The sequence below is a fragment of the Hyperolius riggenbachi genome, chromosome 10 (assembly GCF_040937935.1).
Source record: "Hyperolius riggenbachi isolate aHypRig1 chromosome 10, aHypRig1.pri, whole genome shotgun sequence".
NCBI classification, from domain to species: Eukaryota; Metazoa; Chordata; class Amphibia; order Anura; family Hyperoliidae; genus Hyperolius; species Hyperolius riggenbachi.
Genome location: NC_090655.1, coordinates 14747281 through 14767670, shown reverse-complemented (window position 1 = coordinate 14767670; position 20390 = coordinate 14747281). Strand labels below are relative to the sequence as shown.

At 41.5% G+C, this 20390-nt stretch overlaps 1 protein-coding gene across 1 annotated transcript in view; it reads right to left on the bottom strand.

Moving 5' to 3' along the window:
• The window catches only part of DOCK1 (dedicator of cytokinesis 1), a 589023-nt gene that overhangs the window by 369100 nt on the left and 199533 nt on the right, over nucleotides 1-20390 (bottom strand). Inside the window, exons 26-28 of the mRNA XM_068258876.1 lie at nucleotides 19055-19161; nucleotides 9456-9583; nucleotides 6789-6884 (exon numbers count right to left, since the gene is read on the bottom strand). Coding sequence (XP_068114977.1) covers nucleotides 6789-6884; nucleotides 9456-9583; nucleotides 19055-19161 — 331 coding nt within the window. The remainder of the gene's footprint in view (nucleotides 1-6788; nucleotides 6885-9455; nucleotides 9584-19054; nucleotides 19162-20390) is intronic.

The window sequence follows — 20390 nt, the reverse complement described above, 5'->3', positions numbered from 1 at the left end:
AAAAAAAAAAAAAGTTAAAGCGGACCCAAACCAAACATTTTTTTTTAATTCAAAATATTTAGTTGCACCACTCTGACACATACAAAGATAAATAAACACTCCTTCAAGCCTATGAGCATTTCAGTGCATGCTTTTCACCCTTCTCTTTTCATAACTAGGGTTATACAGGTGGCAGCCATTAGCAATTCCTCCTTTGCTGGACACCACCTACTCCACCAGTTTGCCGGATTTTGTCCCGGCAATATTCAAAGGAAGGGAGGGGTTCCTTCAATAAATGTAAAATATTTTATATTTGTCATCATGCAGCTGAAAAAAGGCTGCTATTTATTATTATAATTTAGAAAATAGATTTTATTTCTGAAATCTTGTATTTTTAATTTGGGTCCACCTAAAGGATCAATTTTGAACAAAAAATAAGTGCACTTTTTGTTCAAGAAACCCCGTTTTATAATATTAAAAACAAAAATGTGGACATTAAAAAAGGTGTTCAGCTTTGCACAGACAAACATTGATACCACAACCCATCAATAACACATGTAAGGGCTTCAGTGTTCTCCCCAGGCTCTTTTAGCCGGGTGCTCCACCCGGCTAGATTTGGTGACCACCCGGCTGTCATCGGCTCACCTCCTCCTATGCTGTAAGCAGAGTTGCCCTGCATTTTCATCTCAACCCACCCGGCTACTATTTCATGCCACCCGGCTACTATTTCATGCCACACGGCTGGAAAAAAATTCTGGGGAGAACACTGGTCTTATATGTACTTTTTTTTTTATAGAACAAATTATGAATTTTTTTTTTGTTCACTTCCACACTTGTAGTATTTTTACAGTTGAGAGAGTGTTCTTATGAGCTTCAGATATTACAAGTTCCCTTTTACGTTTTGGTACTGTAAAAAAAGGAACGGTTCTCCTGAAATAATTTAATCCAAACCAAATATATGAATCAAACTGCCAAAACTGAACAGGAAGGGCTAATAACCGTAATAAACTCATATTAGCTTGACATACGTTTGTACTTTTGTCAAGGTGGTCTATCTTTCTGCACTGCAAGAACAGAAGATAGGATAGTATAACAACTTTAAAACCATAATGGGAATATATGCCATACGGAGACAATATTTAAAGAAACAACCACCTAAAAGTATCCCTGTAGCAGGGATTTAAAAAAAAAAAAATGAATGGAGCCCATGGTGGGATTAGATTAGTTTTTCAGAAATGTCCTGGCACTTTTTGTTGTCTTTGGGGTCCTTCTTCATATTCAACGGGATCCTCCAGTCAAATACTAAAACCAGGAAAGTCCCCATAACCGTGCCATGTGATTCAGAATTCCACAGAACAAGTTCCAAACCATGCAAGGACAGCAAAGGCAAGCACTTGTCCAGAAGCACGTTCTTCACTGGGTAGGTGCAATTCAAACTCCCAGCTGCCCAGTTCATAATAGCTCTGCGCCTCTTGGAAGAACTTCCGGAAGGTGTAGGAGTTACGAGAATCAGGGGTAGGGATGGGGGGTTCCCTAGGACAACAAGCAGTGCCAGGACACTTCTGAAAAAGTTATCTAACCCACCATGGGTTTCATTTGATAGGTTTTCTCCTGGGTTCAGGGGTGCTTAAAAGCATTAGAAACTAAATAAAACAGCATTAACAATATGATTTAGATCTGGAGCCTTAATTTTAGGCATAACACATTCAAATACAAATAATTGTAATCTGCTATGATCTATAATCGGCTACATAAGAGTGGAGATAGGTTAACTGTATTTTCTCACCATGACTATTGAACAAGCAGTTAAAAAAATGTTACAGTTTCTGTTTTGATAGCCAAAGTTATTTTACCATTAACTTATAAGTTTTCTTTTATATTGTTATATTGACCAGATTAACCAAATAGTAAATTATTCTTACTGGCTGCTAAATAAATCATTAGGCGATTCATAAATAAATTATAAAAAAACAGCAACATATTTAACGAAGAGTAATTAATAATAACTAACTTATTAAAGTTTGAAATACATTTTAGACAAATATATTTAAGATACCTGGGGAATGCTTCATTTTATTATAAATGTTTTAAATAATTTAAAATCAAAACATATATATTAACTTTAGATGTATAGGGTAGTGATATAACCACTTTTTATCTCTTTCTGAAAAATCATGAAGTAGGCGTATGCTCACTTTCTGTCGCAAATGACCAATGCAGTCAGGAAAAGGAAATTATGAAATTGTGTCAAATAGAGTGATAGGCAGACATAAAATGTATTTGTTGAGTGGGTGTAAAACTGCAAACCTGAGATTCCCCTTGCTGCCTTTCCTAATGACTCATGGACATTGGGAAGTTAACAATGGGATACCAAATAGGGGGGGGGGGGGGACAGTGGTTTTAAAAATGGAATAAAATCCAAATATATATACCTTATTTTTTCTCTGAAACCTTAAATGTAGCAAGAAAAAAATCAGTTCTGGGCACCACATTACAAAAAAGATATTGCAGTTTTAGAGCAGGTGCAGAGACTAGCAACAAAATTGATACGTGGGATTGAAGGTCTCACTTACCAAGAAAGGTTAGATAAACTGGGTTTATTTAGTCTAGAGAAAAGACGCCTTAGAGGGGATCTAATTAACATGTATAAATACATCAGAGGGCAATATAAAAGCTTGGCGGATGAGCTTTTTGTCCCTAGGCCTTCTCAAAGGACATGATCTGCGCATGGAGGAACAACGTTTTAGCCATTTATTTAGGAAAGGGTTCTTTACAGTAAGAGTGATTAAGATGTGGAATGCATTTCCATAGGAAGTCGTTCTGGCAAACTCTACCTGCATTTAAAGGGGGCTTAGATGCTTTCCTTGCATTGAAAGACATCCATGGCTACAATTACTAGGTAATGCCTAATGATGTTGATCCAGGGATTTTATTTGATTGCCATCTGGAGTCGGGAAGGAATTTTTCCCTTTTGGGGCTAATTGGACCATGCCTTTGTAAGGGTTTTTTCTACCTCCTTTGGATCAACAGGGATATGTGCGGGAGCAGGCTGGTGTTGTACTTTGTACTGGTTGAACTCGATGGACGTATGTCTTTTTTCAACCCAAATAACTATGTAACTATGTAACAGAACACAATACATGCACGGACTGATATTATGTCACCGACAGGCATCTGCACCCTACACTAAAGCTAACTGATACAATTTGCAAGAAAAATCATCAGATTGTCTTGTAGTTCTATACCGTATTTTTCGGATTATAAGATGCTCCTGACCATAAGACGAACCTGGGTTTAGAGGACAAAAAACAGGGGGGGGGGGGGGGGGGAAGAGAATACTAATCCTAATACATTCATGGTGAAGGGGCATCTGCTCCCTTTGTACCACACGCCCCCTTGTACCTCGTATCTCCCTGTGTTGTCCTCAGTCTCTCATGTCCTCTACTATGCCCCTTTGTGTTTCCTTGTGTCCTCCAAGGGCACAGTACAGGGAGTACACGGCATTGCTGCGGGTTGGAGGTTTGTATTGGCAGGCATTGGCAAGTCAGGAACTCCCTGCCTATAAACCGCTGTGACTCCCCCCCCCCCCCCCCCCCCCCCACTTTTGAGGGAGAGAAGGTGAGTCTTATAGTACAAAATACAGAACTTGCCGTGTAAATTAAGTAGAAAGGTAGAAAGAGTACTCTTGTCCCGCCCTCTACCCAATTAGATACAGCAGAAGCAGTTGTGAATTATAGCAACAGCATTCTTATCAGTAAGCTTTTGAGTGAAGTAGAAGTTTCAAAATTAACCCTTCCAAGTAACTAGGAAACCATTTATATATATATATATATATATATATATATATATATATTTTTTTTTTTTTTTTTGTTATTAGTTTTATGCTGTGTTTAATGCTTTATTTTATAAACGAGATTTGAGTTTCATACTACTTTAACCTAACCAAGTATCCAATATGAAAATAAAAGTTAGAATTTTCTATCCACTGGATTGATCACGAAAGTGTTAAAGCTCTTTTTTTTTTAATCAATACATCCATAATGAAATAACTTATCTCACGCTTTCTTATTTTCAAAAGCTCATAAAAGTAAAGAGAAATATTGTCACAGCACAGGAAGTAAAGGGAAATCACCCCAATGAAAAACTCAAAAATAAAATCCAAAACAGAAGAAATAACCTTTTTTTCACTATATACAAAAGCAAAATAAAGATAAATACCATTATCTGCTTAAAGCGGAATATAACCCAGCATTTCAACTTTGCTCTAAAACATTATTTACAGCATATTATATGCAACCAGCATTATTTTTTTTTTACTAGACCAGCATTGGAAGGGTTACACAGAGCTTTAAAGTTCTGTGCAGAGAAATGCTGCCGCAGCCGAAGTTAGATAATGATACATTTAAGTAAACACAATATAACAAGTGAGGAATGTGACACACTGTCGGACTGTCCAGCAGGTCCTGCACAGTCAGAGAGTCAAATTCCTCACTTGTTATACTGTTTACTTAAATGTATCATTATCTAACTGCGCAGCATTTCTCTGCACAGAACTTTAAAGCTCTGTTTGTAACCCTTCAAATGCTGGTCTAGTACAAAAAAAAACTGCTGGTTGCATATAATATGCTGTAAATAATGTTTTAGAGCAAAGTTGAAATGCTGGGTTATATTCCGCTTTAAGGATCTATATACTGTATTTCAACAAACACATTCCTGCCAAACGTCAACCAACTGCTTCGGAGTTCTGAAAAGGCAGTGTGACCTAGCAACTAAGAATCAAAAATGGGATAAATGTCCACTTATGAGAAGAGAGCAACTGCTCTGCTTGTTGAAGCATGTCACCAAACACAGAAGTGTGTCAATCTGCTATCTCACAAGATGGTGAAAACACCACAATGTTAAGAGCAGAATACTAACTTCCACCTTGTTTTATCCTTCCACACTTGACGATTACCATATTACAAAATTATGCAGACAAGTGTTCTGATCAACACACCACAGCCGAGTACAAAGTATCAGCAAACAGAAAGCCATAGAGTCAGAGTCTACATATTTGAAAAATTAGCTCCCCGTGCAACTTCACCTCCCTGGTGGTAACCCCGAGTCAGGCTCGCGGTGGAAAAAAGGAGCCAGAAGCAGTAATCCCGAGCCTGACCCGGAGTAGTTGCCGTGAGGTCTATGCAGAGCCTGCAGCGCAGCAGGCATTTAAACTCACCTCCCCTGGGATACAGAGGTTGGCAACCATTCTTCTGGTGGTCCTCGGAGGCTCCGAATCCCTCTGGTGAGATCTCCGGTTGACATGACAACAGGCGGCGATCTCACTACAGGGTTACAGCACCACCCCGAAGATGGAGAATCGCAGCACTGGATCCCAGGGAGGTGCATAATTGCAGGGCTGCCACAGATCTCTCTGCAGTATGATTTTTTTCCCCTGGTTTTGTGGTCTAAAATAGTGCAAAAAAATTGCCTCGCTTTTAGACCCTAAAAGCCGGAAATCATACCTCAGGGAGTATAAAGGGAGCCTGAAGTGAGAGGGGAGAGGGATATGGAGGTGGACATGCGTTTCCTCTTAAACAATACCAGTTGCATGCAGTTCAGTGGTTTCTGGCAAAAGTGTCAAGATTATCTGCATGCTGGTTTCAGGTGTGCGATTAACCACTTCGCATCCAGAACTTGTTTCTTATGGACCAGAGCAGTTTTGACAGTTTAGCTATCTCCTTATTTAATAAAAAAAAAATTATCCTTACTTATGACACAGAAATTAAATGTATATTGTTTTTTTCAAGACAAACTAAGCTTTCATTGTATGCCACTTTTTCCCTTGAACAGTTTTGTTTTCTATGAATTTTAATGGGAAAACAAGGAAAAAAAATAGAACAAAAACACATTATTTCTCAGTTTTACCAATTCCAGTTTAAAAATAAAAAGTGCTACTGTAGATAAAAAACACAAAATTTTGTTTGGCTATTCTTACCGCTTATCACAAAACCTTTTTCCTGTCACAATTTATGGTGAAGATATTTGATTCTGAAATAATGCTACAGAGTGTATTTTTCACCATGAAATGAGAATATAAAAGTATTTTTAATGGTAAAAAATCAATCTCATTAGCTCAGGGAACATATATTCCCGTTCACCAATAAGTGCTGCATCAAATAGAGCCAAAAATGTGCACAGGAGCAATCCCAATCCTGCACAGCACTGCTTCTGCTACAAGACATACATCTACTGATTAGTGGCTTATATGAAGTCACAGAGGACCTAGATATACTGTAGTGGTGGATAAAGTGGTTAAGACACTACACTGCACAGTACTGTCACACCTGCCACCGCGAGGCGGCCGGCGTGTTGACGACTGACGTCACCTTTCAGAAAGAAAGAGCCCGATACTCAGGCCCAGTATCGCTAGGAGCCGCGGGGGAGCCATTTCTGACCAAGGCCTGGGAGAAGAGCCAGATGGATGCCGAGGGACCTCCCGACCTACGGTGGGCTGGAGAAAGCCCCAGGTAAGTTCAGATTTTGATTTTAGTTAGCGCTCGGAGTCCCTTTAAGTCACAGATTAAAAGCACTGCCAGGCGACTAGTATTGTTTAAAAGAAAATAAATATGGTAGCCTCCATATACCTCTTTACCTCTTCCTTCAGGTTCCCTTTCCGTTGGAGTGGTTTTATCTTTTACTTTTTTATGCTTAATAGATTTAGAACAATATTGTATTCAAAAACTATGTCCGAGGTATATATATTTTAAGTATTCTGAATGTGCCCCCCAAAAATTAAAATATTTGCAATTATTAACCAAAAACCTACTTACAATGAGATCTGAATCTCGACCCATGGATATTACTGTTCGATTAACTGTTCGTAGAAGTTTTTCCATCATTATTTGGACATGACGTTGAGTTGGTCCCTACACAAAATTAAAAAAAGAAATGTTTAATTACAACAGTAAATATGGATAAGATTTAAAGAGAAACTAACTAAAGGGGAAAAAAATAAATCATTCCATTGCAAAGTAAAGCGTAAAAAAAAAAAAAAAAAAAAAAAAAAAAAAATGATAAAAAAAAATGATATCAAGAAATTATGGATATTCGCCATGTAATTTGTTCATATTGTTTGATCCACAAGGAGCCTGCACATAATCATCTTTACTACTGGCAGACAAGTGAAAAACTAGACCGCACCAACTGCAATTATTTATAACCACACCCCCTAACAATGCAATAGGCTAAAAGGTACTTTTTTATACAGCTATGCAAATGCACAGAGGGAGATGCTGGTTTTTTGGCAGTTGGAAACAGCTGTTATTTTCCACCATGCAACAAGGTTCACAGACAGGAAACTGTCAGGACCATGGTCATGACATCACACTGTGGGAGGGGATTCACCACGATAATCAGCCAAACAGACCCCTCCCTGAGGATCTATTCCAGAAAAGGTGAAGATTTCTTGTGGGAAAGGGGGTATCGGCTACTGATTGGGATAAAGTTCAATCCTTGGTTACAGTCCCTCTTTAACATGAACTAAATACATTTAAGAATATTTTAGGAACACAATATTACACTAGAATTTTTTTATCTTTATTTATTTTAGTAGCTCCACATGCTGGTTTGACTGCCAAGTTTTGCTACCAGAAACCTGTCTCGCTTTATAAACGTAGTAAACAGATCTCTAGCATTACAGAAGCCAAGTTTCCTGACATGTCAAGTGAAAATAAGCTCCTACTGTTCAGTTAAGATTTTTATTATCTACACTACACAAGAGCTAGACAAGGATCCCTCCCGCACATCTACAGCTTGCCAGTATAACAGCCTAAAAACAAACTTCTTAAAGAAATTACTTCGTGCTAAACTTTAAAAACTGAAAAATAATTGACATCCTCTTTCGCAGACCTTGTGTCAAAACAGAAACTTGTAACCTTGACAAGTGCTGTAGGGCTTCAGGAACACATAATTAATTTAAGAAAATATATATTTGTATTTTCTTGAAAACTGTTGTTCCATTAAATCAGGCTGGAGATGCATTCTGGGATTGAAACAAGATCAGTCTTCATGCAGAATCACCTGTCTAGCCTCTATTTTTCTTTTATATTGTTTTGTGTAAAGTAAAGATGCTTTATAGAGTTTACAGACTGATATCTACATCTCTTTTCTTCAATTCCTTCTTTTACATTCAGCTCAGAATTCCTCCTGGTTAACCTCCTGACCAGTGGCGTAACTAAGGCGCTTGGGGCCCCAGTGACGGGACAGAGGCGGGGGAGCGCACATTTAATGACATACTATAGGTAAATAGACGGCTAGCGGCAAGGAGACTGTTGCTAGCCGGGTGCTTTTTACAGGGGGGGGGGGGGGTGGACTAGAGGCAGCCATAGCGAGACCCAGAAGCAAGTCATTATGCGCAGGACATGCCTCTGTGGTCTCTTACGATTTCAGATACCCGCCTCGGGTTCTCTTTGGCGAGAGCCCAAGGTGGGCTCATAAAATAAAAAAAAAAATGCTACCTGATCCGGGGGGCTAAGCGGATCAGGTACCTGCCAAAATTTCCGCTCCCCACTGCTCCTGTGGGCCACACTGGCCCACTTTCACTTTCATGACCTCTGAGTCACCACGCTGGAAGGTGGGGGAGCGGCAGGGGGCGCAGCCAGGGGGAGAGAGCTGCCCAGTGGCAGCTCTGGAAAGCTTACAGGAACGCCCCTAGCGGGCATTTTTAAAAGGGATTCCCTCTCCTGTATTTACCCTCTGAGATGGTGACAAATATGGTCGCTAATTTCGGGGGGCTATAGTGCGGCGGTGAGGACAGAGAGCGGCGGTGGGGGAAAAAAAGAGGCATGTCATGAGGCAGAGAACATGCCTCTGTATCCCATCTGCCCCCCCCCCCCCCTTCCCTGCCTTGGGTTATCTTTAAAGGGTGGTTGCAACATCGAAAAATAAGAAGTTACCTAAACACAGTTACAGCTCCCCCCTCCCCCCTTCAAAAGGTCCCTATACACCCCCCCCCCCGCCCCTAATTTTCCTGGTTTGGGTGCCTTTACCTGAGTGCCGGAATTGTGGGTGGGAAGTATGAAAATAACAGAAAGCTTCCTATTTTGGATAAGACACGAAAACTATGACCAGAAGGTAATTGATCCTCCCCCCCCCCCCACACACACACACACACCCCTTTGAAGAATGTGCCCAGTGATGTAAGCCTGTTATCTAGGTGATGAGCTGGTTTGAAAACAAGAAAAGGGCAGAAGTGATGTCATTTTTGGCATCACAGAGAAGCAGTAAAGATGGAAACCAAAAGCAGAAATACTCTTTTCTTTCTTCATATCCTATTACTCCTAAATCTGACAGCAAACGCTGAAAACAACAGGATAGGTAAGCTAAAAAAATAATTTCTTCTTAAAAAAATTTTTTTATAATTTTTTCAGCTCATATGGAGTTTCATTCCACTTTTAAATAAGCCAAAAAAGATGATGTGAGCAAGTATCGTTACTAACCACGTCTTTCCTGTAGAGCACTTCCAAGATGTTGCTGAGCAGCTGACAGCAGGCCTCGAGCTCCTCCTGTCTCTCCAAGTGATACTTCAGCTGATCGATCATCATTGGCAGCAGGATCTCTCTGCATTCTGAGCACAAGAACACAAGACAATGAATCTTCAGAGCACTCATTACCCTCGCACTGCAATCTCTGCTCTGCTCATATTTCTCACACCACTTTCCAACAGTAAGGGAAATCTTTCTAATGGACACACACAAAAGCCAAGAAAACCTTATGGAAGATCTAACCTTACCCCATCTACTTAAAAAATGTGGCTGGTGGCCACTTTTAAAACAAATCCATCAAGTGGTACCCCTCGTATTTTAGTCTCACTTTTATAAAAGTAAATGCACTTCTGCACATTAAAGAGACTCCGTAACAAAAATTACATCCTGTTTTTTATCATCCTACAAGTTCCAAAAGCTATTCTAATGTGTTCTGGCTTACTACAGCACTTTCTACTATCACCGTCTCTGTAATAAATCAACTTATCTCTCTCTTGTCAGACTTGTCAGCCTGTGTCTGGAAGGCTGCCAAGTTCTTCAGTGTTGTGGTTCTGTGATGCATCTCTCCCCTCCAGGCCCCTCTCTGCACACTGCCTGTGTATTATTTAGATTAGTGCAGCTTCTCTCTGCTCTATTATCTTTTACAAGCTGGATAAATCCTCCTGGGCTGAGCTGGCTGGGCTTTCACATACTGAGGAATTACATACAGGCAGAGCTGTCTGCACTCTGCAGGAAGAAACAGCCTGACACTTCAGTGGAAGATAGCTGCAGGGGGAAAGAAACACACAAATGATCTCTTGAGATTCAAAAGGAAGGGTGTATACAGCCTGCTTGTGTATGGATGTATTTTCTATTTGTGGACATACTGTACATCAACCTACTTCCTGTTTTGGTGGCCATTTTGTTTGTTTATAAACAAACTTTTTAAAACTGTTTTTAACCACTTTTAATGCGGCGAGGAGCGGTGAAATTGTGACAGAGGGTTATAGGAGATGTCCCCTAACGCACTGGTATGTTTACTTTTGTGCGATTTTAACAATACAGATTCTCTTTAAAGGGAAGCAGAGACGAAGCACCCTTGTGTAATTTACCATATATATCAGTAAGAACATTAGAGAAAACACTTACAAGGGGGCTTACAAGGGGGCAGGCTTGGCCTTGAAAAGACACCAGAGAAGACAGACTCAGCTATAATCTTTCCATAGCAAAGCCAGACTGAGTGCTCAGTCGGGGATTCTTATCAGAGGTGATAACAGTCGGATTAAACAGAGAACAATGAAACAAAGAGCAGATTAGGTGTTTACTGTCATGTTCTCACTGATTTATAAGGTAAAATACAAGAGGGTGCTTCATCTCTGGTTCTCTTTAATGCCAATGATAAAAATGTAAAAGAGACAATCCTGTCTGGAATGTAAATTTGGGGCACTAAACCACAATGGTCTGATTTTGGTACCTGGATATGCAGGCCAGGAGGACAATTGTTTTCTAATGCAAAGTGAAAAGCATTTCATCAACAACATGTAAAGAGTTGAAGACAAAAACAACTTGCATAAAGCTTCATACATAGAGTCTATGACTGCAAGTAGAAAAAATAGTCCTCGCTATAAAAAAAAAAAAAAGACTCATCTAATCTGCATTCAAAAAGGTAATTTACTGCAGAGAACTAGGACTATGGAAGGATTAGATTGCGAGCTCCTCTGAGGACAGTCAGTGACATGACTATGTACTCTGTAAAGTGCTGCAGAAAATGGCAGTGCTATATCAACACATAAAAATAATATGAAAGGACATTAGACAATGACTATGGTAGGATTAGATTAGACTACGTACTCTGTAAAGTGCTGCAGAAGAGACTATGGTACAGATTATGAGCTCCTCTGAGGACAGCCAGTGACATTACTATGTACTCTGAAAAGCATTGCAGAAGATGTTAGTGCAATATAAATATATAATAACTAGTTGACCTTAGCCCATTTAAAAAGGGCTCTAGGTCTGTCACCACCGCCACATGTCAGCGCGCACGCGCGATCTCCCGCCGTGTGCACACATGCCTGCCTGTCCTGCTCCTGTCCCAATGGCTGTCCGTGCGGCACATGCACAGTAGCACAAACGCACAGGGACAGTGACAGGAATACGCAGGGACAGTTAGGCTTCATTACGTAGGATCTTATGTTAGGACAGACTATGGTATGGATTGTGAGCTCCTCGGAGTACAGCCAGTGACATGACTATGTACCATGTAATGTGCTGTGTGTAATAAATATTTGTTGGATGCTATTGGCAACAACACTACACCTTCCTTTGGCACCATATCACAGGAAGTGTGATAACTTGACACTCATCATAGCAAACAGCATAGGAGATAGAACTTCTTAGACGTCGTCAAAGGTTCAAGAGTTTATTTGTAAAACAAATATACAGATATGTTCATCAGTAATCTTATATCTTCATTAGAATCTTAAGCGTTCCATACAGACTTGGTCTATCCCTAGTGACGAGAGACCAGGCTTTCTCTTTGTTACGTCTATGCTAGTTGCACTTAGGCATATATACAGCATACAGATAATGTAGAAGGAAAGTAGGAACAGGAGTCAGAAGGAAAGTCATCAGTGAGAAGTCTCTCGGGAGTCCATGTTGGCTATATTTTTTTTTTTTTAAACATATTTTATTTGGATTTTTCAGGAATTTACATGACAATGCAAATAGCAGGTGTTAACATATTTCCTAGAGCATAAAAAATCTGAGGCACCAGGTTATAGCCCAACATGGGTGATATGGCATACAAGATATTAAAAGGGTTCCTGATGTTTGTCCATATGTCACATGAGGTTGCCCCCAAACCGGGGCAACAAAACAAAAGAACATTTTAACTTCCCCTCCCTAACCCACCCCTGTTGGTCAATCCTTTCCCAAGTGATTTGCTGTTAGGACGAATTTTTACTAGAATCTCCTATTTCTGCAGTATTTATTTCCAGCATAGAGCATGGTATATGCCTTTAATTTATAATTTCCAGTCTGCCCAAGGTGCCTTGTAGTTGAGCAGTGTAGTACCAGCCAGTATATTTGAAATGTTCCATGAGTTTATTTTTTTCCGCTCTTGTAAAGGTAGCCAGGATGAAAGGCTTCCAAGTTTTAAAGAGGTGCTTAGTCCGTTTTTCTTTATGGACTAGGGCGTCTAGCCTGTCCAGGTTAAACAAATGTGTTAGTTCTTCCTTGACATCCCAGATGGAGGGATGTGCTGCATGGATCCATTTGTTGAAGATTACTTTTCTGGATGCGATAATGACCAAGTGTGGAAAAGGGCCCACACCCTTGGCTGTGCTTTCCGCCCCATCGAGTCTCAGGGGTCTCATGGAAATTAAATAGCAATAGTGCTGGGTCCAATTGCAATTTTTGTTTGCACAATTTATAGATGTAATCTAGGACCTTTAGCCAGAATAATCTAATATGTGGGCATGACCATACACAATGTAATATATCTGCATTTGGAAATTGGCATTTGGGGCATTTTGGTGAGTAGTATGGGGGGGGGGTTTGGTATATTTGATGTTGAAAGCATATTTTGCTCTGTGAATAAACTTGAGGTGCGATTCCCTCCATTTTTCCCCTATCATCAATTTTCTAAAAGTTCCCAGTCCTGAGATTATTTTGGATGGTATGCTTGGGTCTAATAAGTCTTTGCTCCATGATTGGAAAGAAAGGCATATGTTGGCTATTTTTATACTAACCTCTAAAGAGTTAAATGTAACATCATCCAGCAAGGATGATCTAGTCCCCATCGCATGCAATTGGCTGATAATAGCATGCGATGGATGACCCTATCTGCGCCTGCTCCGATGGGACAAGCCAAATATGGAGTTTCCTCTCCTTGTACCCAGAAATTAGGTAAAATGTTCCCTGACTATTGTTTACCTTTTGGAAATATGAAAACACTCGAAGTTTACAGTAAAGGCTGTGTCGATGTCTGTACATCGTGGACAGATAAGCACTCTGGCTTTGTGTAAGACACCAGACCCTGTCCCACAGTGCTTCTAGAAATGCTCCTTAACCACCCTGGCGTTCTATTAAGATCGCCAGGGCAGCTGCATGAGGGTTTTTTTTAAATTAAAAAAAAACTATTTCATGCAGCCAACTGAAAGTTGGCTGCATGAAAGCCCACTAGATGGCGCTCCGGAGGCGTTCTTCTGATCGCCTCCGGCGGCCAAAAGTAACACGGAAGGCCGCAATGAGCGGCCTTCCGTGTTTTGTTTACTACGTCGCCATGGCGACGAGCGGAGTGACGTCATGGACGTCAGCCGACGTCCTGACGTCTGCCGCCTCCGATCCAGCCCTTAGCGCTGGCCGGAACTATTTGTTCTGGCTGCGCAGGGCTCAGGCGGCTGGGGGGACCCTCTTTCGCCGCTGCTCGCGGCGGATCGCCGCAGAGCGGCGGCGATCGGGCAGCACACGCGGCTGGCAAAGTGCCGGCTGCGTGTGCTGCTCTTTATTTGATCAAAATCGGCCCAGCAGGGCCTGAGCGGCACCCTCTGGCGGTAATGGACGAGCTGAGCTCGTCCATACCGCTAAGGTGGTTAAAGGGAGCCTCTCTGCAAATCAAGTCTTTTAACTAAACTCAGTTAAAGGAACTGAGGCCTACGAAATCAAGCATATCATACTTAAATTTTAACACTGTGGAGGATGTCAGCCTTATATGTATATACAATAATAACCATCATTAAAGCGGAATATAACCCTGCATTTCAACTTTGCTCTAATATATTATTTACAGCATATTATATGCAAAAAGCATTTTTTTTTACTAGACCAGCATTGGAAGGGTTAAACACAGACGTTTCAAGTTCCGTGGAGAGATATGCAGAAGTTCAGATTGTTACATTCTATGTATCTATTGATAAACAGTTACACACTCTTTGGCAGTCCTCCAAGCTCCTTCTCAGTCAGAGAGATGAGTCATTCAACACTTAGATACATTTCTGTAAACAAAATGTATCTCTTTTCAGCTTCGGATGCGTCTGCAGAAATCTAAAAGAACTTTAAAGCCCTGTGTAACCCTTCCAATGCTGGTCTAGTAAAAAAAAAATGCTGGTTGCATATAATATACTGTAAATAATGTTTTAGAGCAAAGTTGAAATGCAGGGTTATATTCCGCTTTAAGTTACAGGACACTTCAGGGTCACTACAAGTCAACTAACTAATCTACAAATGGCAAAGCACAATAGGGCTTGTCACTTCCCAATAGGTAAATAAGCTAATTCTGTTAAAGGACATCTGTAGTGAAGGTGATAGGGAGGCTGCCATGTTCATTTCCTTTTAAACAATACCAGTTGCCTGGAAGCCCTGCTGATCTATTTGGCTGCAGTAGTATCTATACAACACCAGAAACAAGCATGCAGCTAATCTTGTCAGATCTGACAACGTCAGAAACTCCTGATCTGCTGCATGCTTGTTCAGGGTCTATGGCTAAAAGTATTAGAGGCAGAGCATCAACACTATAGCCAGGCAACTGGTATTGCTTAAAAGGAAATAAATATGGCAGCCTCCATATCACTCTCAATACAGTTGTCCTTTAATAAAGAGGACAGGGAAAATGACTGGTACTTCATAACGGTAAGGATGAAAGTAGCATGGCATAAAAGATACCTGTGAAGGTTAGGCCTAATGACATAATCACCACGGCTATGAATAGCAGCGCATCTGTTCATATGCTATTACCGCTAATTCCCAATGATTAACGCCGCAGCGATGGGTACCGAGAACAATATTAATCTCTATAAAAAGAGGCTCCATGCACATTCTGAACTCGGGAGTGATGTAACAGACCAAACAACCTGCGGGGAATATCAATAGCAGCCATTGATTGAGCATAGTCAGATCAGAAGAAACGTGTTTTCCTGGATCTCTCGCTCCTGGCATCAGGGAATTCTGCACGATGAACAAATGAGTTTTCCCCGCATCCGAGGGGGAGGCGAGACTCCCGGCGTTCGCACCAAGAACGGTCTGCAGACTCCCCGGAGTCACCGATCAGAATCAAACTTTAAAGCAGACCCGAAGTCTAAATGGAAAAGTCATCATCTACAGTCACACGGCAGCACTTCGGAAAAGCTGCATGAATTTCACTAAAAATGCCAAGCTTCTCGTGCGTTTGAGAAAAATTCCTCATTAGTAAACATTTCTTCAATTGGTAGTCGGGTAGGCTGGAAGCAGAGGGCTTCATCACTCTTGTAAAGCAGACCGAGCAGGTTCTCATCATCTCCTTTGGCACAGTTTGTACTGAACGTGTCTGGGAGTTTGTCATTTGCATGACTTATTTATTTATTCTTTTAGGAAAGCTCTGTTAAAAATGTTGTGGACACGTCTTATACAGAAGCGGAACTACAAGTTATCCCAGAAAAACCTCGACAGGCCTCCCCTGCTCCCCCACATGGTGACTCCAGTGCGGTCATAAAGCAAGTTAAAGTGCATCCGAGATAAACTTTTACTCATTGCAGAATTGTGTTCCTTTCATACAGTTTATAGGGCATTCCTCAAGCCAACTGATTTTTTTTGTTTTTTTATTTAATGCACCAATTCCCTATAAAGTAAACAAGCCTGGCCCACAGCTCCTCCAGCGCCTAGGCCAGGCATGGGCAAACTTGGCCCTCCAGCTGTTAACGAACTACAAGTCCCACAATGCATTGCAGGAGTCTGACAGCCACAGTCATGACTCAAAGGCAAATGCATTTGCTGGAGGGCCGAGTTTGCCCATGCCTGGCCTTGGCACTCTGAGACCCATGTAGTAAGGGCTTATGGGAGCTCAGCCTGGGCAGGAGGAGGAGGAGGTTACTAGCCAGAGATTTCAGAGGCAGAGGGTAGAGGGGAGGAGGAGAGGGGAGTGAAGTTTTCACAGGCTGAGGGGTGGCGATGCAGAGCAGCTTGCCTGTGTAATGAACACAAGCAGAACATGGCTGCTGTCATTGCATCACAGGAAGAAATAATCATACTCTGTTGAAGCAGTTTGCAGCTAGACTTGATGCGTAAATTATCTAAACTTTAGATAAGATATATAGACAAGTTACTTGTTATAGTTTTTCATCTCGGATTTGCTTTAAATCAACTTACCCACTCCCCCCAATAACTAGTGATGTCACCGTTCTCCCTCAACTCACTTTATCAGGTGCAGCTACCATGTCACCCCTCACCCCCCATGGCAAGTAGTGAAGCAGGAAAGGGCACAGGAGCCCTTTCGGTAAAAAAGGGCACAGTCATAGGAGCCTATAATAAAAGCCGCATTTCGCTGTATATAGGGAAATTTGGGTGCACAGCAGAGGCCGCTAGGGCGCGCCAAATTCTACCCTCTTTGCTGCAAATTGCGACTATTAGAATAGCCGCGATATGCAGCTAAAAAGGTAAAATTTCAACCCCCCCCCCCCCCCCCCGAAGGAGGCCGATTAGCGACAAGAGGGGTTATCTAGAGAATAATCAGGGATATACTGAAGACACAGGAAACCAAAAATTAGCAAAAATACTTTTTCTTTTTAATTTTCAAAAAAGTGCAGAATTTTGTATTCAAAAACTTTAATCACGTAAAAAAGTGCATATAACTGGTTGACAAAGGCAATAACATCGATTTGTTTCGGGTTGATGGCCCTTCTTCAGGCCTTTATAGAATGAACATCTGCATGGGAGCAGGACATCCAAACAGGGTGGGTCCACCCTGCTTGGATGTCCTGCTCCCATGCGGCTCTTCGTTTGAATCCTCTTGTGGTGGTCTATCCTGGCTTTGTACTTTTCCAGATGAGATTCTACTGTGTAATTCAATTGTGCAAATGCTCATTCTATGATATAAAGGCCTGAAGAAAGGTCATCAACCCGAAACAAATCGATGTTGTTGCCTTCGTCAACCAGTTATATGCATTTTTTTACGCGATTAAAGTTTTTGTATACAAAATTCTGCACTTTTTTGAAAATTAAAAAGAAAAAGTATTTTTGCTAATTTTTGGTTTCCTGTGTCTTCAGTATATCCCCGATTATCATCTAGATCTTGTTGTGGTGTCTGTGGTGCACCTACAGGGATTTATTTTGTTTTTTGTCCTCTCCCAAATACATTAACTACTGAGTTAATTTCTGCAGACTGTCTTGCAGAAAAAAATTGGAGCAATTTAGTTATCCCCAAGCCAATATTTTTCCCCGCAAGCATATCCACAGAAATTAACCCCCTCTTGCCGCTAATCGGCCTCCATAATGTACCTTCACAGCCGCATATCGTGACTTTGCAGAAAGGAGGGGGTTAGCTCTAGGAGAGGGGTTTACCATTAAGTCACCACCATGGATGGTCTTAGGGTTAGGCACCACAGGGGGTGGATCTGAGGGTTAGGCACCCCTGGGGGGGTTAGGGCTATTCACCACCAAGGATGGTCTAAGGGTTAGGCACCACGGGGGGTGGGGGGATCTGAGGGTTAGGCACCACCAGGAAGCAGTCTTAGGGTTAAGCACATGGGGGGGATAAGGCACCACCGAGGGGGGGGGGGGGGGGTTAGGATTAGGCAAGGAAAGGTTCTGTGTGAGAGTAGAGTTAGGTTTGGCCATAGTAAAAGATTGGTAAGTATTACCAATATTTTACAATCAAAATGCAGAAGTAGAATATTGCTAAGATTAGCGATACTTTACTAGCAGCAATCCCCTGCGCCCTTTTTACATGTATGTGGCAAGTAGACCCCCTACTAAAAAAAAAAAAAAAAAGTAGTACTTATATAGCGCCAACATCTGAGGGGCTTACTATCTAATCCCTACCATAGTCATATGTCTATGTATGTATCATGTAGTGTATGTATCATAGTCGAGGGTCAATTTATTTAGGGGGAAGCCAATTAACTTATCTGTATGTCTTTGGGATGTGGGAGGAAACCGGAGCGCCCGGAGGAAACTCCCAACAGACACGTGGAGAACATGCCAATGCAATGTCCTACAGATTATATATATATATATATATATATATATATATATATTTTTTTTTTTTTATCATTTGCGATGATGAAACCAGGTTAATTAACATAAAATGGGGTATCCTGTATAATGTATTACATTCAATTCAATAGGTCGTTGTGGTGCCTCCTTACATATTCTGAACACGTTTATGAACTAGTAAGAGGCCCAAAGGTCACAGCCTATTTTTGCACCCTGCATGGTAATGCCACACTATAAGGTATTTAAACCTGCTGAATTACTACCTGAAAGAACAGATCTAGAAAGACTCCGATCTCCGTCTGCCTCACTACGGTCAGTGACCGAAAGCATATTATATTAGAACGCTGAGTTCTCTCGCTAATGAGGGTGCAGACACAGGCCAGCCGACATGACTCAGGGAAGCAGCAATACAAGGAGAGAGGAATACTTATTCTATACCGCCACGTACACTGAGGTGACCTTGCTGTACGATGACCCTGAACGCTGCCCTTCGATCCACCTCTCGCCATACCGTTTCCCCTTCCAGTGCGTGCGTTTTATTCCTCCCCCGCCCCCCCCCCCCCCCCATACGCTCTGCATAATAAAATGCTGATGCTGGGATAAAAGCTTACCGAGTTGGCTGAAAAGGTCACTGTGTACAATTTCAATGAGGCAATACAGCTTCTGCCTCACCAGACGCTCTCTGGGAACATTCAGGATAAAGTCTGTAAACAGTTTGCTGTGAAAAGGAAAAACAGCGGTAGAGAAAATGATTATTTCAGCTAAGTACAGACATCATTTGCATTGCATTTCTTCTACACAGCCCTTAAAGGGGAACTCCAGTGAAAATAATGTAATAAAAAAGTGCTTCATTTTTACAATAATATTGTGTAAATGATTTAGTCAGTGTTTGCCCATTGTAAAATCTTTTAAATCCCTGATTTACATTCGGACATTTATCACATGGGGACATTTTTACTGTTGGCAGGTGATGTAGATGCTGCATGCTTTTTGGCAGTTGGAAACAGCTGTAAACAGCTATTTCCCACAATGCAACAAGGTTCACAGACAGGAAACTGCCAGAAGTGCCATGGTCCTCAGAGTTTCTTGTGGGAGGGGTTTCACCACAATATCAGTCATACAGCGCCCCCTGATGGTCTGTTTGTGAAAAGGAATAGATTTCTCATGGGAAAGGGGGTATCAGCTACTGATTGGGATAAAGTTCAATTCTTGGTCGGAGTTTCTCTTTAACCTTTTCAGTACCAGCAGTCTCTGGCCCCTTAATGACCAGAGACCTGCTGGTACAAAAACAGGGCTCCCCGACATCACACTGCATGGACCCCACACCCTTGCTGTTCACGCCGCTCTCCCGTCGCTGAAGCTCATTCGCTCTGCTGTCGCTGTGACAGCAGAGCTACATGAGCCAGTAAGGATCTGATTTCATTGGCTCCTGACCCTCTGATCACTGTGAGCCAATAAGTCACAGCGATCAGAGGGTGAGGAGCCAGTGAAATCGTCTCCTGACTGGCTCACTGTTCTGCTGTCATAGCAACGGCAGAGAAAGTGGGCTACAGCTGTGTGAGAGCGGCGCGATCAGCGCAGTAATTGAAATCTACGCTCTGGCAGGGATAACAGGTCCCAAGCAGGGCATAGATTTCAATTTCCACGGTCCTGAAGCGGTTAATATGACCCTTAAAGAGGAACTCCAGTGAAAATAATGTAATAAAAAAAAGTGCTTCATTTTTACAATAATTATGTATAAATGATTTAGTCAGCATTTGCTCATTGTAAAATCTTTCCTCTCCCAGATTCACATTCTGACATGTATTACATGGTGACATTGTTACTGTGGGCAGGTTATGTAGCGGTTTCTAGCTGTTCTGGCTGTTACAGACAGCTGTAAACAGCCATTTCCTGTCTGTGAACATTGTTACATTGTGGCAGTTTGCCCAGAGTACCGCGGTACTC